The 24268-nt window shown below is 49.6% G+C and overlaps 1 protein-coding gene across 2 annotated transcripts in view; it reads left to right on the top strand.

The window, feature by feature from the left end:
• Positions 1-1193: 1193 nt before the first annotated feature.
• The window catches only part of PHF2 (PHD finger protein 2), a 52763-nt gene continuing 29688 nt past the window's right edge, over positions 1194-24268 (top strand). The window contains exons 1-2 of one of the 2 annotated variants that reach the window (XM_041399596.1): positions 1194-1859; positions 23408-23493. In XM_041399596.1, the coding sequence (XP_041255530.1) occupies positions 1762-1859; positions 23408-23493 (184 nt within the window). In that variant the 5' untranslated portion in view covers positions 1194-1761. The remainder of the gene's footprint in view (positions 1860-23407; positions 23494-24268) is intronic. The other variant, XM_041399595.1, reaches the window with a different exon arrangement.

Here is a 24268-nt window from a genome sequence, read left to right as displayed (position 1 = left end):
CACTTCCAGCTGTGTCAGAGGCCAAATATGGCAGGGCTAAGTGTGTCAGTCACACACAGCCCTGTGTGTGACAGTCCTGCCCGTGGCATACACATGCAGTGGGCAAGGGGGATGATCCTGACAGCCCTTCTTCAGCCATTCAACAATAGCTGCCTCTCTGCAGAAAAACTTGAAACTGAAGTTTTTTGGCTTAATGAATCACCCTTTTCCTCCATAGGTGATTCTGAAGATTTTTGCAGACAGATGAAGTCTGAGTTTTAGTTTTTTGCTCAAAGACAAATTCCCTGCCACACCACCAAATGTAACGGATTCAAAATGCTAAATCCACCATAAGGGAGTTAAAATTCCAGCTTAGTTGGAAGGCCCTTTGCGAGCACTCTGTAGGAAGCTTTCGCTCCTCAGGGAAAGGTGCCACTTGGCCTTTGAACACTCTGGGAACAGAGGTAACTCCAAAACCCCCCAGCCTGTTTGTTTAACCCCTGTCAGAGCCTTGCATGGTGGGGCAGCAAGGTTCTGCATCTCAGCCCAGCTCATACTCTTTGTGTGTTCCTCTGTGGCCTCTGCATGGGAGGAGGTTGGTGGGGCTGTGCAGTGTTGGGGTTCATGGTCATTCAGGGCCTCAGTGTCCCCCCACAGCTCATGTGCTGCTGTGATCTGGTTCTTGCAGGGCACAAGGTGTTCATTACCATCCCCTTGGTGTCACAGCAGGGAAAGGGCTGCTGTGAGCAGAGCTGGTGACTTTAAAAGCAGAAATTATACAAATAGAGAATCATAGGGCGCTTTGAGCTGGAGGTGACCTTTAAGACCATCTCCTTCCACACCCCAGTAAACCCCCCAGGTGGTTAAACCCCCACTAAGATCATGTTACTGAATAGAAAGAAGCTCGTTCTTTCGGGTTCTTTAGACAAGGACCAGCCGCGGTGTGTGTCTGGTTGCCCTCACCGCACACCCAGCCAGGCGTTGTTCCCGCGGGTCGCGCCGCACTTGCGGCCACTTCTCCGGGCTTCCTCGCCCTTGGGGCGGCCCGGAGTCCCCCGCTCCCGCGGGGATCCCGCTGCTCGCTCGGGCTCTGCCCGCTGTCGCAGACACCCCGAGCGCCCCGAACGGGGTCCCCCCTTCCCACAGCCGCCGAGCGCTCCCCGCTCCCGGTGCCCGCGCACCGCCCCCCAGGCCCCCCCGGCGGGGCGGGCGGGGGCGCTCGGGCTGGGGGCAGCTCCCTCCCGGCAGGCGGGGGTTAACAAAAACACGCGTTTTCCGCCGAGCCCCCGCCGCGCCCCGGCCCCGACCGGGGAACCCCGCTCCGCCGCGCTCCGCTCCGCCCGGCCCGGCCCTGCTCGGCCCCGCTCCCTCCGGGCTGACGCAAGGCCGGGCCCGCCGGGGAGGCCGCGCCGGGCTGTCACCAGGGGGCACCGCCGCGATCGCCGAGCACCGGGAATCACCATCCTGGAGGGACAACAACAACAACAACAACAGAGAGCCCCGGCCCGCGGCGCCGGCGGGCGGCGGGACCTGGCCATGGCCCCCGGCTCCGGGCAGCGCTTCCCCGTCCTCCGGCACCGCTCGCCCGCCCCTCTGGAGCCCTAAATCCACTATCGCGGTTTTGTAGCGTTTTTTATTATTTTGTATTATTTCTGGTTTTCCGCTGCCCCCTTCCTCCTCCGTGCCACCCCTCTCGGCGCCTCGGCCCCGCCGCGCTCCGCTCCGCTCGGCCGGGCGGGCGGGCGGCCGCGAGCGGAGCGGATCGGCGCGGTCGGCGCGAACATGGCGACGGTGCCCGTCTATTGCATCTGCCGGCTGCCCTACGACGTGACCCGCTTCATGATCGAGTGCGACGCCTGCAAGGACTGGTTCCACGGCAGGTAACGCACCGCGCCCGGCACCCCGACCCCGGCCCCGGCCCCGCCGCCCCCGGTGCTCCCGCCGCCGCGCTCCCTCCCGCAGGCCTTCCCGGAGCGGGGAAGGAGGAGCCGCGCTTCCCGGCGCCGCTCCCGCGCTCCCCGCGCACTGGTTTTGTGTGTTTTGTGGGTTTAGGGCCGGATTCCCGACACAAAGCTGCTCCCCCCGCGGTGACACTGGAGCCCCGGGGTGGCGGGGGCCATTGTGCGCGCCCGCGGAGGGGATGGGGCCGCCCTGCGCCGTCCGCCCGCGGCTCCGGGGCTCGGCCGCGCTGTCAGCGGGCTCGGCCCCCGCGCCTCGGCCTCCCGCCCGGGCAGGGCTCGGGCACCTTGGCCGCGGCTCCCCGCGGCGGCGGAGGTGTTCCCCGGTGGCAGGGCGGCCATGGCCGGGGAGGGCCGGGGGCTGCGGGGAGCGCTCGCCCTGGCAGTCCCTCGGTGCCGGGGCCGGGCGGGGCGGTGGGAGCGGGCGGGGGAGCCGAAGCATGTGTGCCCGAGGCCGGAGCCTGCCGTGGCGGGGCCGCGGGCAGGGGAGCGGCGGGGGAGGCCGGGCGGGGCGGAGGACTCGGCTTTTCGGCTCGTTTCTCCCCCAAGCGCCTCCCGGCGCGCAGACAATGGGCGGCCGCGGCGGAGTTGCGGCGGGCGGCGGAACTTCGGTGGCGCCTGGTGTGATGAGGGCGAGGGCGGCGACTGGGGACCGAGAGCCTCAACAGCCACCGCACCGCCTGGGCAGCCGTGCCGGCGAAGGGGATCGCTGGGCGAAAGGGGGTACACGCGGGGACAGCCCCCCCGACAGGACCCCTCGCTCCCTTCGGGTGTGACGGAGGAGGAGGATGGAGTGTCAGCGGCATCGCAGCAATTCCCCGGGAGTGATTGAAGTGTAAAAAGTGCAATTAAAATCAGGTAAATCACCTGGATGAGCGCTTTTTACGACAGCGGTCCGGTCAGGTTGGGCTGTCGCTCTTTCATCGCAGCCAGCGCCCAGCAGAGTCTCCCAACAGCGGGCGGAGGCGAGAGGCTCTGCCTGGTGCGGTCACGGGTGCTCGAGCGGGCACTGGGGCATCCGCGGGTCTTCCGTACGCAGAAGAAACTATTCAGGACGATTTGCCGTGGCGTTAGGAATGATGTTCTGCCGTTTATTTTAGAAGCTGTGTAGAAGCAGGAAGGGAAATACAGAAACAGACAGTCCTAGTGGCAGTGCTGGCAGGAGGGTGCTCCGCACGTGTGTCCGGGACTGGAGGCTCGCAGGAATTGCGCTGGCCCGTGCCACTGAGGACTTGGGCACAGAGGGTGAGGTGAGGCTGGAGAGAAGCCTCAAGCATGTGCACTGGAAACTTAGAAAGTTGAAGGACATGAAAAAATTAAGATTTTCAGGCAAAGTAGTGACAGAGTGAATTGCTGAAGAGTAAACAGCGCAAGGAGGTAAGCTGCCTGCACAGGACGCTGAATGCCCATTGAAACTGACAAAGAGATGTTACTTGTAGCTGATCAGCCGAATGATCATGTTGTGGGCAGCTCAGGGTCAATAGCAAGAGGAAAGGTGTTTAATTTTGTGGCATAAGGGGCAGAATTGATTTGTAGTGCTGCTGGGGCGGGGGGTTGGGTTTGTACCCTTTTTCCTTAGTTTACAGTAGTGCCCAGAGATTGATGTTAGAGAAAGAAAACTGAGGAGGAGTTCACTTTTCACAGTGTCAGAGCCTGAGATAATTGTGTCAGAGAAGTTCATGGAGTATTAGGACCAAGCAGCTTATCTATGACACTGTTTGCTTTTCTTCATAATATATAAGCAAATAAATAGAGAAAAAAAAATCAGGATTTAATTGTGTAAAATCGTGTCTGTCCTGGACACTCAAAGCGCTGATGTTAATGTTCATATGAAACTGCAACAAAAATATTCAATGTTACATGGTACTGCAACAAAAACTACAATGTTACATAGGTTCCCAACCAAACGCGAGCCAGCCTGCCGAGCTGCGCAGCGCTCAGGAGGATTGCCTAGTGTTTTAATGATACTTCTGTTTCTTTTTGACATGATGTACAGTGTGCAATTCAGAAAAAAAGATGTAATTTCATGGGTTTGGTTTTGTAGAAGCAGATCAAGTGTTTTCATGTTTCCCCTCTGACAGGGGTTCCCAAATATCTAAAATTAATATTTTTCATGGGTTATCCCTGCAGCAGTCGCACTCTCCCTTTTGTCTAAGGCTGGGCAATGTCTCTGTGGCAACTTCAGCAGTTCTGGTGGCAAATTGATATTTTCAAAGTATCTAAAGTGTGTTAAGCTTATGTAATGTAGTTTAGAAGTCGGACACAGGACAACGGAGCCCTCTCCACTTCTGGGACAAATGCACTGGGGACCCTTGGACACTGCTGAAGTGTGCTGGGCCGTGGAGCTGTTGGTGTGTTCACAGAACCCTGTGAGTCCTTGTGAGACTGAGATTTGATGATTTCCGTTCTCTCCGTTTGCCTGAGCAGCTTCCAGCTGTCTGGAAAGGACAGAGATGATCTGAGAGGCAAAGGACACCAATGCCAAAGTGGACACAGGGCTGTTTGTCTCCTCTCCATGCGCAGGTCAGGTGTTCTCTGGTGTGGCTGCTTGGGCTGATGAAGTTCCACACACCTGAGTACTCTGCTTTGAGCAGCCAGTCTGGTGCTCTGTGATCTCCTGGCCCCTCCGTTGCCTGTGCTGGCTCTTCTCCCCTGGGTCCCATCCTGAGGAGGAGTCCTGGCATTGTTCTGCCTGGTAGCAGGGATGGCCAGGGTGCAGGGACTGGTTGGCATGGGAACTGGCTCTTTGAAGACCAGGAAAAGAGGAGGAAGAGGGAGTGTCTTGATGTGTGAAGAAGCTGACACTCAGCAGATGCCACGGGTCACTCTGCTGCCTCAAGGGCAGGCCTGGCTGGACAGAAAAATTGGTGCCAGCTGTGCCACAGGCAGTGGCACAGTATTCCTGGGCCAGGGTTCCTGGGCCAGCCACGTGCTGCTCGGGCACAGGTGAGGTAGGACAAGGGGGTTCAGCTGTGTGGTGTGAGCAGCTCTGCCTTCTCCTCAGCTTGCAGGTGATGCTGCTGGCTGTCCGTGCCCGGTGACATCGTGCTGCCCCACAGGGACACCCTCCATTCCCCCTTCCTGGGAGCAGCTTGCTGGCAAGTTGCTGGGGGCTGGGAAAAGCTGTGCGTGATGACAGATCTCCGAGTGTCTCATCTGCAATGGAAACGTTACAGAACCTTGTCTCCAGACAAGTCTTTTTGTACCAGTTTGTTCAACTAGAAATCTGTACAGGGTTACTCATTACAGCTGTAGGTGAGGGGAGGTAAATTATTCATATTCTCTGCAGTATTTTGTTACCTGTTCTTATAACCTGCTGTTGTAGGGTGGGATCATGCTCGCTAAATGAAATAACAAGTATTGATTTTATTACCCTGTGTATATTTAAACTTTGAACCTTCTTGCACCAGGACTAGCAGTGGTCAATAACTTAGTACAAGGTTTAGTTACCAAAAAGCAGTTTGTGCAGTTATCAGAGCAGCCTAAAGTGATGGTGGGAGTTACTCAGGACGCCCTGGCGCACAGAGTAAACATGGCTGGGTTAAGAAAAGCAAACTGCTACACTGCAAAGCTAAACTCTGTGTGTGGGCAGATTCTATACTCATAACAGAGCATTCAGCATTTTCCCTTTCAAAAACAGGTCTGGTTTTACACAGCAGCATCTAGTTCCACTCTTTTACCCAGGTTTGTCACTAGCTATGGGCAAATTTGGAAATTTGGGTAAAATTTGAAGATGAAGATAATCCTAAAACTAGAGTGCTATTTGCTTTGGTTTTGTCACAGCAGAGGGAATCCCTGAGGTTAATTGTGCTGTGCCTAGAATTATTTCCTCTCATGTACTGAGTTCAGATAGGACCAAAGTGTGCAAGTTTTTCAAATAACTAAAAATCTCAGGTTATTTCAATTTTTCCTGAAGAGTTAGTTGACGTGAGTGACAGGCTCAGTTCTTTTGGGAGCCTGCCCACAACATGTATCATGAATGAGCCATGCTAATGCCTATACTAGAGTGCTTTTGAAAAATCCAAGTCTAAGTAATACTGGGAGTGGAAGGGCCTGCACGAACCTCCTGGTACCTGAGAGCCGGTGTAGATCACAGAAGATTTTTGTATATAAAGATTCTTCCAATTCTAGAAGTTTTTACCCAGATTTTATCTCTGAAAGGATAAAATGTTAGAAATACTCAACACAATTCATATTTAATTAAAAAAAGACAAAAATACTGTGGTTTAATGATACTCTCCAGCAGCCCAAGCTTTCAGCTGCACTGTTTGTGAGCAGCCCTGTGGGCACCTAGGTACCTGTTGAGCTCAGCATTAGCAGGATGTCACAACACAGAAATGAGTTCTGCATGGAAAGGGGAACTTTTTCCTTAGTGCTAAGTAGCTCCATAATAAAGGAAATGGGTAAAGATGTCTTCACAAAAATTATCACAGGAATGTAACTACATATGGGAGATACCAGTGAAGAGAAAAAGTGTTATACAATCACTATAAGGCTTTCCAAAATTCAGAGGCCACCATCTTTAATATTACCTTAATGTATTTTCTTCTTTCTGACCAATGTAAATGTTGTAGTAGCAGCATAGTGTATTTACACTGAAAACTGAGTGTGTTCTCCTTGCCCAAATAGCCCTCTCTTGTGTGGCAGCCTGTAGGTCTACAGTTCTCAATATATTTTATTAAAATATGGTTTGTGGCATCAAGAGTGTCTTGTGAAGGTGCTCTGAAGCAGTGCTGGAGGTTTGTTTGTGCTACATGTGAGCTGATGCTTTGGAATCACGTGGGTTTTTCATAGTGACCATGTCATGCATCTTATCAGTGACTGATAACTCTGTAACGTGGGTGTACCTTATCAAATCTTACACTGGCTGACTGATACCAATAGTAATTAATTTCCAGAGTTTTATCTGAAAAAAAATGAGCCTGTTCACAGTCCGTTTTACGACTTTATGCATGGCTGTTTTTGGATGCTACCTGGCTGTTCCATCCAAGTACCTCTGGTATACAGTGTAATGGCAATAACAATGTGTTTGGCAAATCTCACCAGGTCTCTCATGTAGATTTTTCCTGGGGTGTTGGTCCCTCACCCTGTGTGATGGCTGAGCATCTGCACCCCACCAGAAGGGCCCTCTCTGCGGGACAGGGGTGTCCTGGGGCCATGCTCTCCAGAAGTGTGATGTGATCAGGCTGCAACACCTTGAGGCAAATGGCTTCAAGTTGTGCCAGGGGAAGCTTCAGTTGGATATTGGGGAAAATTTCTGCATCAGAAGGGTTGTCATCCCTGGCACAGACTGTCCAGGGCAGTGGTGGAGCCACCATCCCTGGATGGATTTAAGAGGGGGGGGACATGGTTAGTGGTGCACTTCGCCGTGCTGGGGGGATGGCTGGACCTGATGATTTTAGGGTCTTTTCCAACCCAAACAATTCCATGATTCTGTGAAGTCCTGCTTTGTTCTGGTGCTTGGTGCTCTTCAGCCCTGGGACCAGAGCCTAGGACACCCAGGGATGAATGTTTTCTCCTGGTCCTGGAGAGTGCAAATCCCTCTTTGTTGTACTCTCCTGGGCCTTTGGAAGAGCTGTTGGAAGAGGCTGACAGCATGCACAGGGCCCCAGCCAGCAGCCCATGGAGGAGTTCCTTCTTTTCCTCTCAGGCACATCCCCAAAATCTGATGGCTGCCGCTCCTCCAGGTGAGGCCAGGCTTAGTCCTGTGCTTACAGGCAGAGGAGCAGGAGTGAGGACGCTGAGTTTCCCTGGGTGTAATGGTGCTTGGCTTCCCAGCTAACCAGGATAGACTTCTCCTGGGATATTCAGCAATTTTTAGTGCTTCATCCATTTGTTTTAGTAACTAGTCAAGACAAGCAGAAAGTTAAGCAATAGTATATTTTGACAGGAAAAAATAAACCAGAATTGCAGAAACAAAGATATTTTTAAATTTCCTGTTTGCAATTATCAACCCAGTAATCTGGAACTATGTGAGAGCTGCCTTATTGTTTTTATGGAGTTGCTCGTGGATTTCATCGTGTTTTCCTCTTTTAGCAAAATACACAGTACATTTACTCTCAGAAACAGCATTTTGCCTCATCTGACAGACTGCAAGGATGTAACAAGTAAAAAAAGTGAAATATCTCTGCTGGATATCAGTAGTATGATTTTTTATTAAATCTCCATTTTTGCTGTTAACATCTCAATGGAAGGGAATGGAAACATGAGAATTGGCTGGAATGCTGTTCCTGTGCCATATGTGCCACGTCCCTTGTGTCAGCAGCACAGGGAACAGCCAAGGATCATTGTGCAGGAGCACAGTCCCCACAGCCAGGTTGAAAGTGAGATTTAATGCCTTTGTGGAGCATCTCAGCAAAGCCTCTGGGTTGGGGCAGGTGGGGGAAGCAAAAGGACTTGCAGTGCGGTTGCTGCTGGGCTTGTGTGTTGGCAGGGACAGTGTCTCCTGGATCCCCATACCATCCACTTGGGATTTCCTCTCCATTCGAGATCACTGAATACCCTTAAATAGATTGCAGCAGTTACTAAGGAATGTGGAGGGTATCTAGTGTACTCTTAATTTATTTTGCCAAAAGGAGCAGATTATTGGCCAGGAGCAGGCAGGGCCGCTGGAACCCCTATCTCCTTACAGGCATGGGGACAGCATACGAGCTCCTTCACATCCCAGAAATGTTTGCCTGGGTATTAAAGAAAAAAAGAATGGAAAAAAAAGCTGTCACTGAGGAGTCCTCTTGATACCTGAATGAGGAGCCTTTGAGCAAAGAGTGGTAAGCACGTGGGGCTGCTAAGTCTTTTGTTCCATGACCACTTCAGAAATCCGAGTCACAGAGGTGCCATCAGAAGGCACAAGACCCCCAGAGAGCCCAGGTGCCCGAGGCTGGGAGTCCAGGGGCCGCTTCTGCCAGCCTCTTCTCTCTCATCCCTGCTCCTGTGTATGGAACACTGACAGTGCTACTCTGCAGCGGGTGCTGGTAAGGGATTCATCATTCCTAAGACTTGACTAATTCCTGCTCTGGCATTGCCTCTCAATTAAACTTCCACTGAATGAAAAGGTGGGTAGAGGGTTGGAAAAGGTGAGATGCCATTTTCTTACAGGCAAATGTGGGGCTTGTTCTAAAAGGGATGGATTTGCTCTTGTTGAGATGGCTGAGGAGGTCTTAACACACTCAGATTTGTTCTGAGGAGATCCTATGAATTCACAGCTTTTACTGCCAAAGTGGTTCTTGGCAGTATTTGGAACTCTTATCCACCACTCTTTTGCATCAGGACAAACACACTGGCCAAATGAAAGCACAGCTGTTCTTGAGGGAAAGGCAACATATCCTCTCATGATTTGTCCCAATGTTTATTAGTTCATTATTGGAAAAAATCATGTGTATTTCCAATCCAAGTTTGCTTATTTTCAGTTTCCAAGTGCTGTATTATTTCATGAGTGAAGAGCTTCTTTCTCACTGAGGTGTTTCTATCAGTGTTTTGACGTGCTTCTGCTCAAGTCATCCTCTTTAATTGTAAGATGATAAAATTGTTTGTCTGGGTTTGGCTAAAATAGTAGAATATTTCTTCTACAGTCCAAGAAATACTCTTCATTTTCTAGTTCTATACAGAGACCTTTTAACTTTTGACCATGTTGAGGTGAATATTTTTCCGGTCTGCTACTCCACATTCAGGTTTCCCTTTTTCTTTGTTTATATTTGCAGTAACTTATCAGACAAATGTTGGTTATCTGCATTAAACTTGTAAAGGAACCAGATATGGCTGTACTAGTTACTTTTTAAGCAGCCTGCTTTTGAAATTTGAAATTGCAGCCAATTTTGAAATTTGGTTTCTACCTTTGGAATTGGCTCATGAATAACAGCAGAAAGCCTCAGCCTTGTTCAGAGTTGGAGCAAGAAAAACCTCTCCAGTCTGCTGAACTAGCACTGATAAGTCGAAGTGTTGAAGGACCAAGGAAAGCAAACAGAGACATGTAACAGTCCCTCAAAAGAAATTTATAGACTATTGCACAGGACTGTGACAAAGTTCAGCCTGGTGGAATCAAGGCACTGTGGTGGCCACACAGCAGCTCCTGCTGAGGGATGCCTGCCCACAGCATTGTCCTTCCAGCACTCCTGGAACAGGCTCCATGCTCACCCCTGGCAGCAGCACATCCTTCCCTGAACCTGCTCCATGCTCACCCCTGGCAGCAGCACATCCTTCCCTGAACCTGCTCCATGCTCACCCCAGGCAGCAACACATCCTTCCCTGAGCCCTCGCTCCCAGCCTCACCAGCACCGCTGCTCTCTCCTCTGCCCAGCTGGCGCTGCTGCACCCCCACAAGCCCAGCTCCAGATGCTGCAGAAGGAATGGGTGTGTGTCCAAGGATGCAGCAATGTCCTTAGAAATCAAGGATTGCTGGAAGGTGTGGGAGTGAAACTGCAGGGGACTATGAGCAACACCAGGGGAGTGAAATGCAGCTGTGGGTGAGAAACTGTTACTATTCCTGATGCTGCTTGCAAATCACAGACTGGAGGAGACAGAGGCAGAGGCACAGTGTGTCCGGACGCTTCGGTCGAAATGGATGGAGAGGGTTCACAAGGACTTGGATGTATTATTTTCCTTCATTCTTTGGACACAGAGTTGCACAGGACTGTTAGGAATGAGCAAATGCTTTCAGAGACACCCCAGCCCCACTCCTGGGCCCTGCCAGGCTTTGCAGGACCATTCTCCTGCAGCACTGTCAGTGCCCACGGCATTTTCCATTTTTGTCAAGTTTTACCCTCTTTTTGACATTGCACCAGGCGGGCCAGAGAACAGGTGAATTTTTCCCAGTCACCTCCTGTAAAAGGCAGAGTGCTGAGGTTGGCTGTGCAGTGGTGATTCCTGCTCAGCCCCTCGGAGGAGCACTTTAATATCTCAGACACCTGCGAGGTTTGGGTGCGTGTTCGCTGCTCCCCATGAGCAGTTCACAGGGAATGTGGTGATACTCCTTTGCTTTGCAGGCAGACACTGCCTCTGTGGGATGCTCTGGGTGTTATGGAAAAGTGGGAGTTCATGTTTCAGGTTCACTTGTGAAGTTTGCAGACTGCATGGAGAGGGGAGCAGGTAGGGAATGGGTGCTGTGAGTGACACCAGCCGGGAGGAGATGGTGTGACAAGCAGTCCTGCACCCAGGGTGGTGCTGGGCAGAGCTCTGCTCCCACTTACCGTCTGGGGCTGCTCTGAACTGCTGTTGGCTGCTACCTAAGGCCCATATACAGTTAAGCCCCTTTTTTGCCATACTGCTAAATTTTTCCATTTGAAAAATGCTGAACTGAAGTGGTTGCTGGAATTCAGTTACAGTCCTACTTGAGAAATACCCAAAGGGCTGGAATGAGCAGGAGCTGGGGTTGTTCCCTCATGCTTCCGAAGCAAAGGGCTGTAGGAAATGATCTATTCAACATGTCACTTGCAGTCAGAACTGCTGTAGTGTTCAATGGTGAGCCAAGCCTTAATGTTTTTAAGTTCTCAGACCTAAGCTTTTTCCCGGGAGGATTTCTGCAGGGAGGGTGGGCAGGTTTTGTTGTTTACTGGGGGTTTTTGGTTGCTTAGGACTTTTTATTTCGAACAAGCAAAACTGTTGTTTTATGCTTCGGTGCAAGGAAGATTTTCAGATACAAAGCACTCTCAAATGTTCTTCAGAATAATTATTTCTGCTTTTTTTTTGTGGTGTGAGAGTTGGCGAATGGTTTGAGGAAGGAAAGCATGTGTCAAGGAGGTGTTTCTGAAGAGCACTTACCTGGAATCTTACAGTGAGTGGGAGCAGAGCCCGTCTGGCTGCCTGAAGTCACAGCCTCAACCTGCCAGCTGCTGCTGCTGCCTTTTCATTGTTCCTTCTGAATTTTGTGGTTTTTTGCATTCTTGGAGCTCTGAAATCCTCTCTGAGCAAACTGATTGCTTTAACTGCAAACCATGCTGATGGGGAGGCTCAGTGGCACTGTTCTGCTGGCATTCCAGGTCCTGCTTGTGCCACAGGGCTTCCGTGGGACAGAAATGTCACAATAATTTTTTAAGGAGTGTGTTACGGAGCACATCCTGCATGGGCTGGAAGGGTTCAGTCAGATAAGGTTTTCCCTTTGAGAAGAGCAAGGCAGAGCTCTAATTTTGTGTTGATAAGTCACAAGCACTGAAAGAATATTAACGCTTCATGTCGTCTTTGTAAAAAGGCAAGAAAAATATCTGGAGAAAAAGAGGAAATTTACCACTTCCCATAGAATCCCGGAATCATTTGTGTTGGGAGGGACCTTAAAGCTCACCTTGTTCCCGCCTCCTGCCAGGGTGCATTGATGTGCAGGTGTCTGAATCAGCTGAAGAAAGGAGCACTTTACATCAGCACAGCAAGAAGAATCTCCACTGCTAACTCACTGCTAGTAGCACTGGATGTCACTGGGTATCTTATTTTGAGCTGTTACTGCTCCACAGTTCAAAATCATGGGTGATGAAGAAATTTGTTGGGGTTCCCCTGTCAGTTACCAGGTGGAGCAAATCCTTACAAGTCCGTGGACATGAAGGACACCACTTCGTGCCAGCCCAGTGCCCAGTCTGAATGCCTGATCCAAGGACACTCATGTCATTTATGGCTGTTGCTACCAAGGTTTTCTTTCTAAACACGCAGGTTCTCTTTGTTTCCCTCTATCAAGGATGTTATCCATCATTCCCACACACATGCCATATGCTGTATCAAAGCATGATGGACCATCTCCACCATGGCTGAATTCACAGTGGGACAGTGCTGAGCATGCCATGGCAGGGGACCCTTTGCTGTCACCTGGATTAGTGGTGGTGGAGGTGAGCCAGTTGGGGAATGGCATGGCAAGAACACACAGAGCGCAGCATGGATGTACACGGAGACGGATAAAGCCAGTTTGCGTCTTGAAATAGGAATAAAATGTGATAAAGCTGTAATTGGGTCATTTGAAATTTGATGTTAATCTTTTGAAAATGTATTTGAAGTGCTGAAATGAAATTAAGGTACAAGAACGGATTGTGCATGTCAACAAGAGGAACAGTCAAGAATGGTGTGAAGGGTCTGTTAATAATTTATTATTCTTTAATTGTGTGGTTGTTGGATTTAATATAGTAAGTTCTTTGTAAATATGACAGTGAAAATCATTCCTGTTCCTTCTCCCTCCTTATTGTACTGTCTGCTCATTTTGGAGCTCCCCCTGTGAGCGTTGCAGTTGGTTCAGAGTGTTTGCCATGCAAAACAGAGCATGAAAAGGTAACACTGGGGCACTATCAGGATTGCCATGTGTTTATATATTTATGTGTATCTATAAAGAATACATGGAAACGATCTTGTGACTGAAAAGGACAACCAACCATTGATCAGTATTTTTAGCAAGATCAGAGCATGCTTATGCAAATTACAGTGATAAGTTACCTCAGATTTAAAAGTAAGTTATATAAATGGTTATATAAATGGGTTTCACAATTAAAGCAAATCAAACACACACAGTACTCAGATTTGTATTAACGTGTATAAATACATACGTGGATGTATAAATACCCAAGTACAGGTAGTTGCTGCTGTACAAAGTTAATGATGTCTGGAGCTTTGCTGGTGTTTAATTTGTTTGCATTTATCTGCCATTTAGTCCCACACGTGCACTGCCCATCCCCAGCCTGATGTGCCATGCGTGTGGCTGTGGGTGTGACACGCAGGATGAGCAGATCCTCAGTGCAGTCAAGAGGAGTGAGGAGGAACATGAAACGCAAAGGAGAGGTGTTACTCAGTCTTGTGGCCTTTGAAGGACAAGTCACAAAATCAGAAATTCCAGAGGGATCCGTCGGTTGCAGGTGTGAGTTTGTAACAGGCCAGTGTTACAGGAGTTTGGTGAGTTGTGGGTCCTGCACAGCTGGTGTTACAGCAGGGGTATTTATTTGCAGTAATGTTCCTGTTGGAGGGAGAAACGGAGCGACAGGGTCAGGGCAAGGCTGCAGTCAGTTTGTAGGGGTTTACAGGCTGATTTCCTGGAGTGTATGTGCTCATTTTTAAGGGTAATTCCTAGAATTGCAGAGGGTAAAACATAAAGGATATGTTTTTCTGAGCAGTGCTTGGTACACACAGGTTTGTATTGCAGCACAGCTGATCCTGGCTGCTGCTCCTCAGGGCTTGGGTTTGACTCCGCTTTTGGGATTCCTTGTGCTGTGGGGCTCTCCTGGAAATGTGCCCTACCTGCCTGGTCACTTGTCAGGTGCTATTCCCGACAGAGATGCTTATAACCTTCAGATCCTTGGGCCAGCAAAGAAAGGCTGAGGTTAAATCCAGTCTCGTTTGCAGTGCTGCTTGCTGCCACGCTGGGCTGGTGGCTGTCAGGGCTCACTCAGACAAGTCTGCCGTGGGGGTTGGCTCTGTTGGTCTGTGGGGTTTGGATACATCCTGGTTAGACAGTTGGCAGTGCCCACCCTTCTCATCCCTCGTGCATGCATGCTGTGTTGTACTGAACCTTGAAACTGAGACCTCATTCTGTAGGATCTCAAGGAACTGAGCAGTAAGCCCTGGCTGATTTTGGGGGTTCTGAATTCCAGCTTGGAATAACAGATTTGTTGCTGGCATGCACAGGTTCTAGTTAGGCCACATAACAGTGAGATGCTGGCAAAGACTTGGGCTGTGCAGTAGGTGCAGGTTGCTGCGATCTAGAAACTTCATTTATTTCTGTTTGGTTGATTTCTTTTTTTCCAGAGTGGAAATGGAATGTTGGCAGTTGGTTTTTGCTGAGGAACAAAAGGCACGTGCTAATAGTAGATATTTTTGTAAAGTAGTTTGACCTGTGCTTGGGCAGAAGGTGCCCTGTGAGTGAAAACACACAAAGGCTGGATTCCAGCACATCTCTGTGGAGGATAATTTGTGCTGGGCTCATACAAGGCTGGTCTGACAGTGGGCTGTTCCCAGGGGCTGCCTCCTGGAGCTCTTCATGGAGCACTGGTCAACAGCTGAGGTGACACATTGTGTGAGGAAGAAGTGCTGAGACACTAATATCACAGAATTTTGTTAGTCATGCAATAATTCAAGGATTATTTTCCCTGAGACAATTCTCCTTCCTACTCCCTTCTGCACTAGGCAGAATACAGCCTATGGTTTCTAAAATGCTCTTGAAAATCAGTCCATTCCTGGGATCTTTTGTTTCCTGCTGTGCTTGTCTCAGTGCACGTGAGAGAATGCACTTCATCCCTCCATCCCTCAATTATGTGCAGCAGATAAACAAGGATTTATTTGATCAACCCAGCACTAATTCTGTAGAGAAATTTTGCTGTGTGCTTGGAGATAGAAGAGGAGGTTTTTAGGGGTCTGGAGAGTTGTCTGTGCAGACTGGGATGAGCTGGGAGCCGGAGGGAGGAAGGGTAAAGGGCAATTTTATGCATGAGTCCACTCTCGGGTGTATGGCCACAACCTGACACAGCCTCAGGGCAGCACTCCTCTTGCAAGTGCCCTTTGCTCTGTGGAGCTCTCTGTGACCTCAGCAGGAAAACCTTGCTGTCCCCCCGATCTGTCTGTAGATCTCAGCCGTGGGGAAGCTCCGTGTGAGAGGCTCTGGTTAGGAGTGTCCTGTGAGGATGACAGGTCTGAGGACATGGAGCCTGTAAGGTGAGTGTCAGGTTAGTCCGTGGAGCAAACTGGCAGCAACCCCCAGTGCTATGGACTCCATCAGGGCGTGGGGCTGCTGCTTTCCTTCGCATGGAGCAGAAAGGGTTTGGGGCACCTGGGGACATTAGTTAGTGCTGGCGTTGGCAATGCTGGGGACAGTTGGCCTCCCTGTCCTTCAGGTGCTTTTCCAATGTAAATGATTCTGTGATTCTGTCATTCTGGGCCAAGAGTCCTGTGTGGGCCATGGGTGGAGGGGCTGCTGTCTTGGTCACAGGGCTGAGTGCCACAGCCTGGGGAGATGAGCTGTGGGGAAGGGCCCTGCACTGCACCTGGCTGTGGCTGTGCAGGGGCAGCCGGGACGTGTGCTGCCTGCTGGCTGGCTTTGTTTCTGAGTACTGTAGAGTGCAGTGTGTGTGCTCAGGTGTGTCTGTTTGGAGCTGTGTGGCAGCACAGCAGAGCTGTGCCGATGGTGTCACGCCGAGTACGATGGGTGTCACAGCTCTGCTGGCTCTGTGCTTCTGGCTGACACCTGCACATCAGTTGAAGATGAAATAGAAACCATACACAGAGAACAGAAGGTGACTGGTGAAAGGAGTGGGAGAGAGGAAGAGAGCAGCAGAGACAGGAGGTGCAGACCAGCTCACTTTTCACACCTGCAGCCTGTTGGCTCAGCCCTGCAGGTGGGAACTCTGGCACCCTCGCACAGCCTCGGGGCCGGGCTGGGGTGCACTGGGGTGCTGTGGAGAGCCTGCTCTGTCATCTCCCCTTCTCCCAGGCTGGGATGAGTCCTCCTTGTGCCCTGCAATTGCAGTATGGCCACCCAGCCCGGAAAAAGTTTTGGATGTGGCCAGATTCCTTTGTGGACCGGTGCCAATTCTGTCAGTGGAGTTACGTAAGGAATAAATGAAACCTAACAGAATGATTTTGAGAGGAGAGATATTTTTGTTCTGTTTGTTTAATGGACTTATTGACCTTTTGGGTCAAGAATTTTGGGACCTTTAATTTGGGCTTGGCAATTTTTTTCCTTCAGTTTTGTTTTATTCCTGCTTTTTACCACTCTCTTTGTCTAGTTCCCTCCCTCTTGGCTTATTTCCCATCTGCTCATGGGAAACCCAGTGCTGAGAAGGAGGAGAACAAACATCAGGGCAGCTGTAATCACACAGGGCTGAGCAGGTTCTCTGCTAAGCAGGCTGAGCCCAGTTTGCAGCAGCAGCAGCAGCAGCACCTTGGCACAGTAGTGGGTTCACAGATGTCCTGTGCCCAGCTCAGGTCTTTCAGGTGGCAGAGGATGGGGCTGGCACTGCCACTCTCAGAGGATAGGGCAAGAGATGTGTTACTGTGCAAAAAATGGCATGAGACATTCTCACCAGTCAGTGGTGAAGGGGTTCACCTCTTCAAGGTGTTGCCTCTGGGGTCATTGAGATGACAGGCATTGCAGTCAGCTGGAATTGTGTGATTGATTGTTGGGGTCAGTCTCGAAGTCTTTAATTATTTAAAATTATATGACAGCAAGCTTGAATAGAATTTTGAGTTGATATAACATAATTAGGGGGAAAAGAGTCTCATCTAGCACTTTTCAGCCACGTGTGTTTCATGAGAGAGTCGCCTGCCAGCAGTGGGGGTCAGGAGAGCTGGGCTTCACTTCTGAAGCAGGGTGTATTTCCTTGCTCTGTAGATTCCCTCAGTGAGAAGGGGTTGTTGGAAAATGTAATTCATTCTAAACTAAGCAGTAATTCTCCTTCAAATTACATCTTAATAAAAAAGATAACATCTTAGGCAGTCTCTGATTTAGGCACACTGCATTTTAAATCTGTCCTAATTATAGTGCTCATCGCTTAACATTCATTTAATGAAGATCCTCATTTATAAGGACAAGGTTGGCAAATAGGAATTAATGCCATTATAACCTGTGAGTCTCCCAAAGGAAACAAATCAAAAGCTCTGTGAAGGAAATGAAACCATATTATTTATAGCAAGGCAAAGCACAGAGTCACCAGCCATACCTTCGTGTATCTGGCTCAGGGGCCTGCAGCAGATGTCCTTTGGAAAGGACAGTGCCCTGCTCCAGCTGGGACACAGCTTCCCTTGAGGAGCCCCTGGCTTGCACGTGGACCTTGGCTTTGTTTTGGTCTCAGTTTCTGATTCAGGACCAGACCTCCTCTCATCAGCCCCAGAAATAACCAGAGTGGTTCACTAAGGCCCAGAAATAAGGATGGAAGGAAGACATTACGTTGTCTCTGTGGATCTGGAATGTTGTGGTGGATGCACACCTCTGCTGCTGTCCTTTCATCTCATGCTGGTCGCAGAACTGCTGGGTTTGAAGGAGCACCATCAGATTGTCTTTGTAGCTGATTTCAGCACACACAGGAGGTGGATGGTTCCACTGGCTCCTTAGAAACCTTAGTCATCCTGAACAGTGTTTCACTGGTGGAATTCTAGTGATGGCAGTGAGAGTTATGTACCAGCCTAAGAGCCTTTGGAGCGCTGCAGCCTTGCAGAGGACCCTGCAGCCCTCCCTCACAATCTCTCCTTCCTTACTTGGAGGCTTTGGAGTCTCTGCTGATTTGAGGGAAGGGCTGGAGCTGTGCCAGGGCAGGGTTAGGTTGTATCTCAGGGAAAGGTTCTTCCTCCAGAGGGTGCTGGCACTGCCCAGGGAATCTGCATGGCCCCGAGGCTGCCATAGCTCCAGGAGCCTTTGGACAGCGCTGCCAGGGATGCCCAGGGTGGGGTTGTTGGGGGGTCTGGGCAGGGCCAGGGGTTGGACTCCATGATCCTATCATTGAGCTAGAGAAAATTCAGACATAGAAGATTTTCAATAATACAGAAAAAACATGGTCACACTTGTATGAATTTCTCTCCACAAATATCAAAATGGCAATTGTTTAGGAAGGCTGTGATAATCTGATAAGAATACATAGCAAACTGGGTTCTATTTATTTAACTTTTACATTAATTTTCATCCTACTAGAGTGATGTCTTTAACTTAAAATCTGAAAAAAACCCTCCTGCCAGTAGTTCTGGATTTCAGTTTCCCACTTATTGGCAGCAGGCATTAAACCAAGATCTGAAATATAACTTTGAGCATGATTAACCCTAATTAATGGGTCCTTTGAGCTGAGGATATTCCATGATTTTATGAAGCCTCTGAAAGCTCTGTGTGGGCAGCACAGCCCAGCTCTTGCACAGAGCTGGGCATTTTCAAGGCACTGAATGAGTGTTTGTCCATTCTGCATCAGCAGCCTTGAGGCCCTGGGGCAGGTGTTGGTGCTGCTGCCTGCAGGGGGACACTGAGTCAAAAAGCTGAGCGCATTTCCTGGGATGAAAAGCAGTCCAAGCAATCTAATAAGCAGTGAGGATTGTCCCTGTGCCTGCATTCAGGTGTTGCTGAAGCTGCTGGGCTCCTTGCAGGGACTGAGCAGATGCTGTTCCGTTTGCAAGGAGGCCTTTTCCCTTTTCCCTTTTTCCTTTCCTTTTTCCCTTTCCCCATCCCTTTCTCTCCACATTTGTGTTTCTGTGAGCGAATGAGAGGTGATGTGAAATTCTGTGTGTCCAGTACAGCTTGAGTTCTCTCTCATTTAGGCCTTAATTAAAGACATCCGTGCAGGGCACCCTCACCCCTGTGCCCACACCAGCACACGAGTTCCTTCTGCCGTCCTTGGTCTTGGGTCTCCTGGTGGAGTGACACCAGCATGTGTCCCTGTTCTCCTGGATGACTCCTGAGCTCGCTGCTTTGCTTTAACCCTAGCTGACAGCAGGCTTCAGCTCTCCAAAATCTCTGTTTCATGGAAACATGTGACTGATTAGATGAGACAAATCCTTCTGCTTAGGAAAAGGCCTGTTTGTTTGCTCTGGAGACACTGGAGAGCACGCAGGAGAGAGCTCTGGTTAGAGTTCTCCCTGTAAAGCCACCAGGAAAACAGCCCAGAAGACATGAACCCATGGAACAGCGCATTTCCTTGCTCTCAAAACGGCCTCCCTCTTTCCCTTTTCTGTCTTTCATTAAATTCTCTTGTGCTCACAGTGTTGGCTGTTGCATTTCTGGATGCTGGGATGGACCCTTAACATTGGCCTGGCATCAAAACATGAAGTGTGAGCCTCCCCGCTGCTGGGCAGTGCTGCTTTTTTGCAGTACCTATGGCTTTGTCCAGGTGGTAGAGGCTCCTGGAACTGGACAGTTGTCTGTCTTCTGTGCAATTACAGAAGTAAACGAAGTTACACTTGTTAAGGAAGAGCGTTGTTGTGAGCATGTGACACAGCAGGAGCACAGCTGTTCAGGGATGGGGATGAGCTCAGGGTGATCACTAATTGTGACCTGTCAAAATGCTGGGAGTTCTTCTTCTGCACTCCATGGAGCTTTGGTGATTTGTCCTCATGAGCTGGGGTGGAGCAGTGCTGGGAAGGGAAGGGAAGGGAAGGGAAGGGAAGGGAAGGGAAGGGAAGGGATGTTAGACTATTTTTTCCTTCGGCTCTATATCTGTTTTCCTAGATTTGATTTTCTTCCCCATCTAAGAGTCTTTTTCTTGTTTATTTTATTTTTTCGTATTTTTCTATATTGTCTTTTGGTTGATAATGGAGGTGACATGGTTTTGATAGAACAGATACTACGTGGGTTAATTTTTCTCCTGAAGCTACTTAAAATGTCACCCCCCTGCAGATGACAACCCCAGGTTGCCAGAAACTTTCATGCTATAAAACCAGTTTAGTTTACTCACCTTTTATTAGTGTTGCCTGCATAACAGGAAAATTATTGTTAGCTTTATCAGATTATTGAAACTTGAACATCTCTTCACTGCAAACACAGAAGCAATTTCATTTTAAAGTGGAAAAGGGCAGAGTTTCTAATAAAAATGTAATTTGTAGCCTCTGACTGCAAAAGCTTCTAATGTGCTAATTCTCCTTTAAATCCATGTAACGTGGGTGAGATATCAGCTTAAACAGCTGCAATATCAAAGCCTTTACTTGTCATTTTTATTTTTTCCCCTACAACAGTTCTGGTGAAATTCAAATACATTTTTAATAATATTTCCCTTTTATCTCATTATCAAATTACTTTTATGCTGCCTCAACATGAGTTAAATCACTTAACGACCATTTAAAAATCAGCCATCAGGTTGGTGAAATTGTTCCAATAAGATTCCTGAATGCAGGACAATTAATCTCTTAGGCCATCTTTGCTGTGTTTGGTGAGAAAGGTTTTTTTGAGCTGTGAGAGGTGGTGGTGGCTGCTGCTCCAGCATCCCACATCCGTGCCCTGCACAGCAGGTGATCCCTGTGAGCAGCTGTAAGTGGCCAAACTTTTTTCCAAAGCCATACTGTAGCTGGAAAAGTTGACTGTGCCTTGTAGGGGCCGGCTGGAGTTTGAGGTCAGTTATTTTTACTTCTCTGTGTTGTTCCCTCAGATGTTTGACTCCCTCAGAACAATGCCCCCCCCGTGCTGCAGCCATTGCCCTGTGCCACAGCTGCTCAGACCTCCTCCCATCCCGTGCCAAGGGTCTCATCTCCTTGCTTTAGCTAAATATAGAGTTTTCAAGCTCTTGTAGAGAGCCTAATCCATACCTTTACTGAGCTTAGCCAGCTGAATCCTGTGGCATAAGCAGCTGACACAGCTTTGTTGGTAGAGGAATCCTCTACATTCTCTTACACTGGCTCTAATCTACCAAGGTTTGTTTAATTTTTCTACTGATTAATCTGGTATTTTTCTACTATTTTTTCTGGTATTTCTACCAATCTGATATTTTTCTCTATATATGTACAGGATTCTGAGGACTGGATAGCTGTGATGGTGATTTTTCGCCGGCAAACTTCAGTTTTCTGTGCTGGCTTCCCAGGGACACACAATAATTTTGTATTTTTTCAAGTAACTGTTTAATGAAAAAAATCAGCCAAATCTGCTGTTGCTTTGACACAATTCCAAAATAATGATTTTTGTTCCCAGTCTGGCTTCGCAGAGATGAGAGTGTCTCTGGCTTTAGTTACAGAGCTCCTGTCACCCTGGGCTCTTTGTTTTGAAGGGAGCTGGCTCCCACATTGACAGTTGCAGCAGGGGCACCATACCTACCAAGGTTTCTGGCAGGATCTCATTTTGGCACAACAGTTACAATGGTAATAAAAAGGATGTGTTGCTGTGTCTTAGCTAGTTTGGCCTTTCCCATCAGGACTGCAGCCTCGGTTGTGTTGCTGCTGTTCTCCAGCAGCAGGTGTGCCTGTGGTTTGTGGTGGTGACGTGCACCACTGTGGGCCTTGGGGCAGCAGGGGGTTCAAAGCCACCTCTGGCAGTGGGGGCTCACAGTGCATTTTAGCAGCTGCTCCATGGCCCAGGTGTGCTTCTGTGGGTTCTTGGACGCGTGTATCCCCTGCCGAGGGCACCCAGAGCCCTTAGGGAGTGGGTCCCAGGGCTCTCGTGGGAGGGGTGGGCGCAGCATTGTGTGTTATCCTCCTTTATCAGCACCTAGATCATGGCCTTCCTGCTTCTGGAGCAGCACCAGGTGCTGCTGTGTGTCCCCTCTGTGTGAATTTCTCCTATTGCTGAACCGATTTTTGGACACGCTGGTGTCCTGCAGAGCTTGAACAGAGCGAGAATGATCTGAGAGTTTCTGTGAAGTGCTCGGTGGAATTGGCTCACACTGCTGCCTGGTCTTTGGGATGAAGCAGCCATCCTCTGCTCTGCTTCCTCCAAGTAGAAACAGGAGCCATAAACTCTGAACTCCTGCACTTGTCAGTGCTCAGCCCTGCTGGGGAATGCCAGGATGCAGAATGTGTCTTTTTGCATGGAAGTAGCACTGTGTGACCCCTGCCCATATCTCTTCCCTGGCAGAAAAGCAGTGTTGGTGTTCTCTGCAAGCTGAGGAGCACTGAGAGGTGCTCTCTGCTGATTCAGAGCAGTGGCAGCTGTTCCCTGCTCCCTGCAGAGCGCTGGGGAGGCATTTCAGGAGATAAATAAAGTAGAGAAAGCCCAGGAGAGCTCCTGGCACGGTGCGATCCAGCCTTCCTTGTGCTACAGCTTAAGGTGCCTCTGATGCCTCTGGTGGGTGATCTTGCCTAGCTAAGCTCCCATGGAGCCCAGGGAGAATCCCAGAGCACCCCGCTGAGCCCTTTTCCCTGTGCAGTGCCTTGCAGCCTGGGCTGCTCCTGGCACAGGCGGCAGGAGCGGGGTCCCCTTTGCCCTTCCTCTGTGGGCAGGCAGTGCCACGCCGCACCTGCGTTCTTTGGCTGTCTGCTTGGCACTTGGACTGTGCAGCCGCTTCTTGTCTTGGGTGCTTCAATGCTCAGCTGTGTACTTGGCTCCCCCCCAGCCTGTGCTCCCATGGGATTGTCCATGGGCGTGCCCAGGGCTGCTGCTGGTGTGTCCCATCCAAACCCACCTCGGTGGCATCCTGGCACAGCCAGGAGCGCTGAGCTGGGTGTCCGCTTCTCCTCCTCATCTTCCTACACTGCAGCAGAGGTGGGACCTGTGGAAGCTGTGCACATGGTATCCCTTGCCAAGATGCCTCTGGTACTTCACAGCTGTCCACACATATTTTGAGAAGGTGTGTTTTGTTAATTGGGTTTATGTGGGATGGTACTGGGAGAACTCTGTGCAGGTGCAAAATAGTCTCCTTGGAAAAAACAAAATTCTGTGGGTCTCTCTGCCACATTTTCTTGGAGTTCTGCAATGGGCTGCTGGGTGGGCTTCTGGCTGGCAGCTTTTGGAGCAAGCCCTCAGGAATGTGGGTGACAAAAAGCCAGTCTGAACCAGTGCACATGGCCCCAAAGCTGGTTTGGGCAGGGTGCTGCTGCTCAGTGCAGCTGCAAACACATGGAGCCGTCATCATTAATGGTATGCTTGGGCATGGTTGGGCTAACGTCAGATTTACCTTCTTGTGTTCCAGCTGTGTTGGTGTGGAAGAAGAGGAGGCACCAGATATTGACATCTATCATTGTCCAAATTGTGAGAAAACCCACGGAAAGTCAACCTGTAAGTACCCCTGTGCAGCCCTGACACGAAGCGGGGGGGGGGGGGGGGGTGGTGTTTGAACAACAGGAGCTTTTTGTTTTGGTCATTACAAAAGGCACACCTCAGTATCATGTGCCATAAATATTGGAATTCAAACCAGAAGGTGAAGAAAGATGTTTGGATCACGGAGCTTTTGCTGCAGCCTTAGGCGCGTATGTGAGCTCATGCAGGAACTTACCTGGAAAACTTCAGTCCTCAACCCCACAAAAAACTGAGCGTCCTTCCTTGGTTGAATTGTGCCTACATTCAGTAATGTGGGCTAGAAAAACCCTATGGAGGCAGCTAAGTGCTAATAGAGGGAGTTTTGGAACCTACATGGAGTTTTCTGTCTGCAGAGGAGAAGAGTAAGAAGCAGTTTGTTGTGCTTGGCTTGGATGTAGAATTACAGTGATTTCAGTGTCAGTCAAAATTGTAGGATACACTGAGGGTGCCAATTCTTGCAGTTCTTTCACAGGAAAAAGATTCTCCTGAGCAAAAGTGACAGTTGATCTCAGTGGGAGTTTTGTCTGGGAAGGAATCATGAGATGTGTTTGCTTTGGTCAGATTAATTCACAAATTCTTTCTATTATACAATGCAGAAAAAAAGAACAAAAGAAACCAATCCCTGTGAAAGATTAAATGCTTTGCTTGAAAACCAGTTATTATAAATAAGCAACAGTGCCAGGGAGGATCCTGCTGCTCTGCAACCTGAGGGCATCCTGCAGAGGAAGAGCACCGTGCTCATCTGCTGGAGCTG

Source organism: Onychostruthus taczanowskii, unplaced genomic scaffold (genome assembly GCF_017590055.1).
Source record: "Onychostruthus taczanowskii isolate IOZ18803 unplaced genomic scaffold, ASM1759005v1 scaffold166, whole genome shotgun sequence".
NCBI lineage: Eukaryota > Metazoa > Chordata > Aves > Passeriformes > Passeridae > Onychostruthus > Onychostruthus taczanowskii.
Note: the sequence above shows the minus strand (reverse complement) of the source record. Positions and strands in the feature narration are given on the sequence as shown.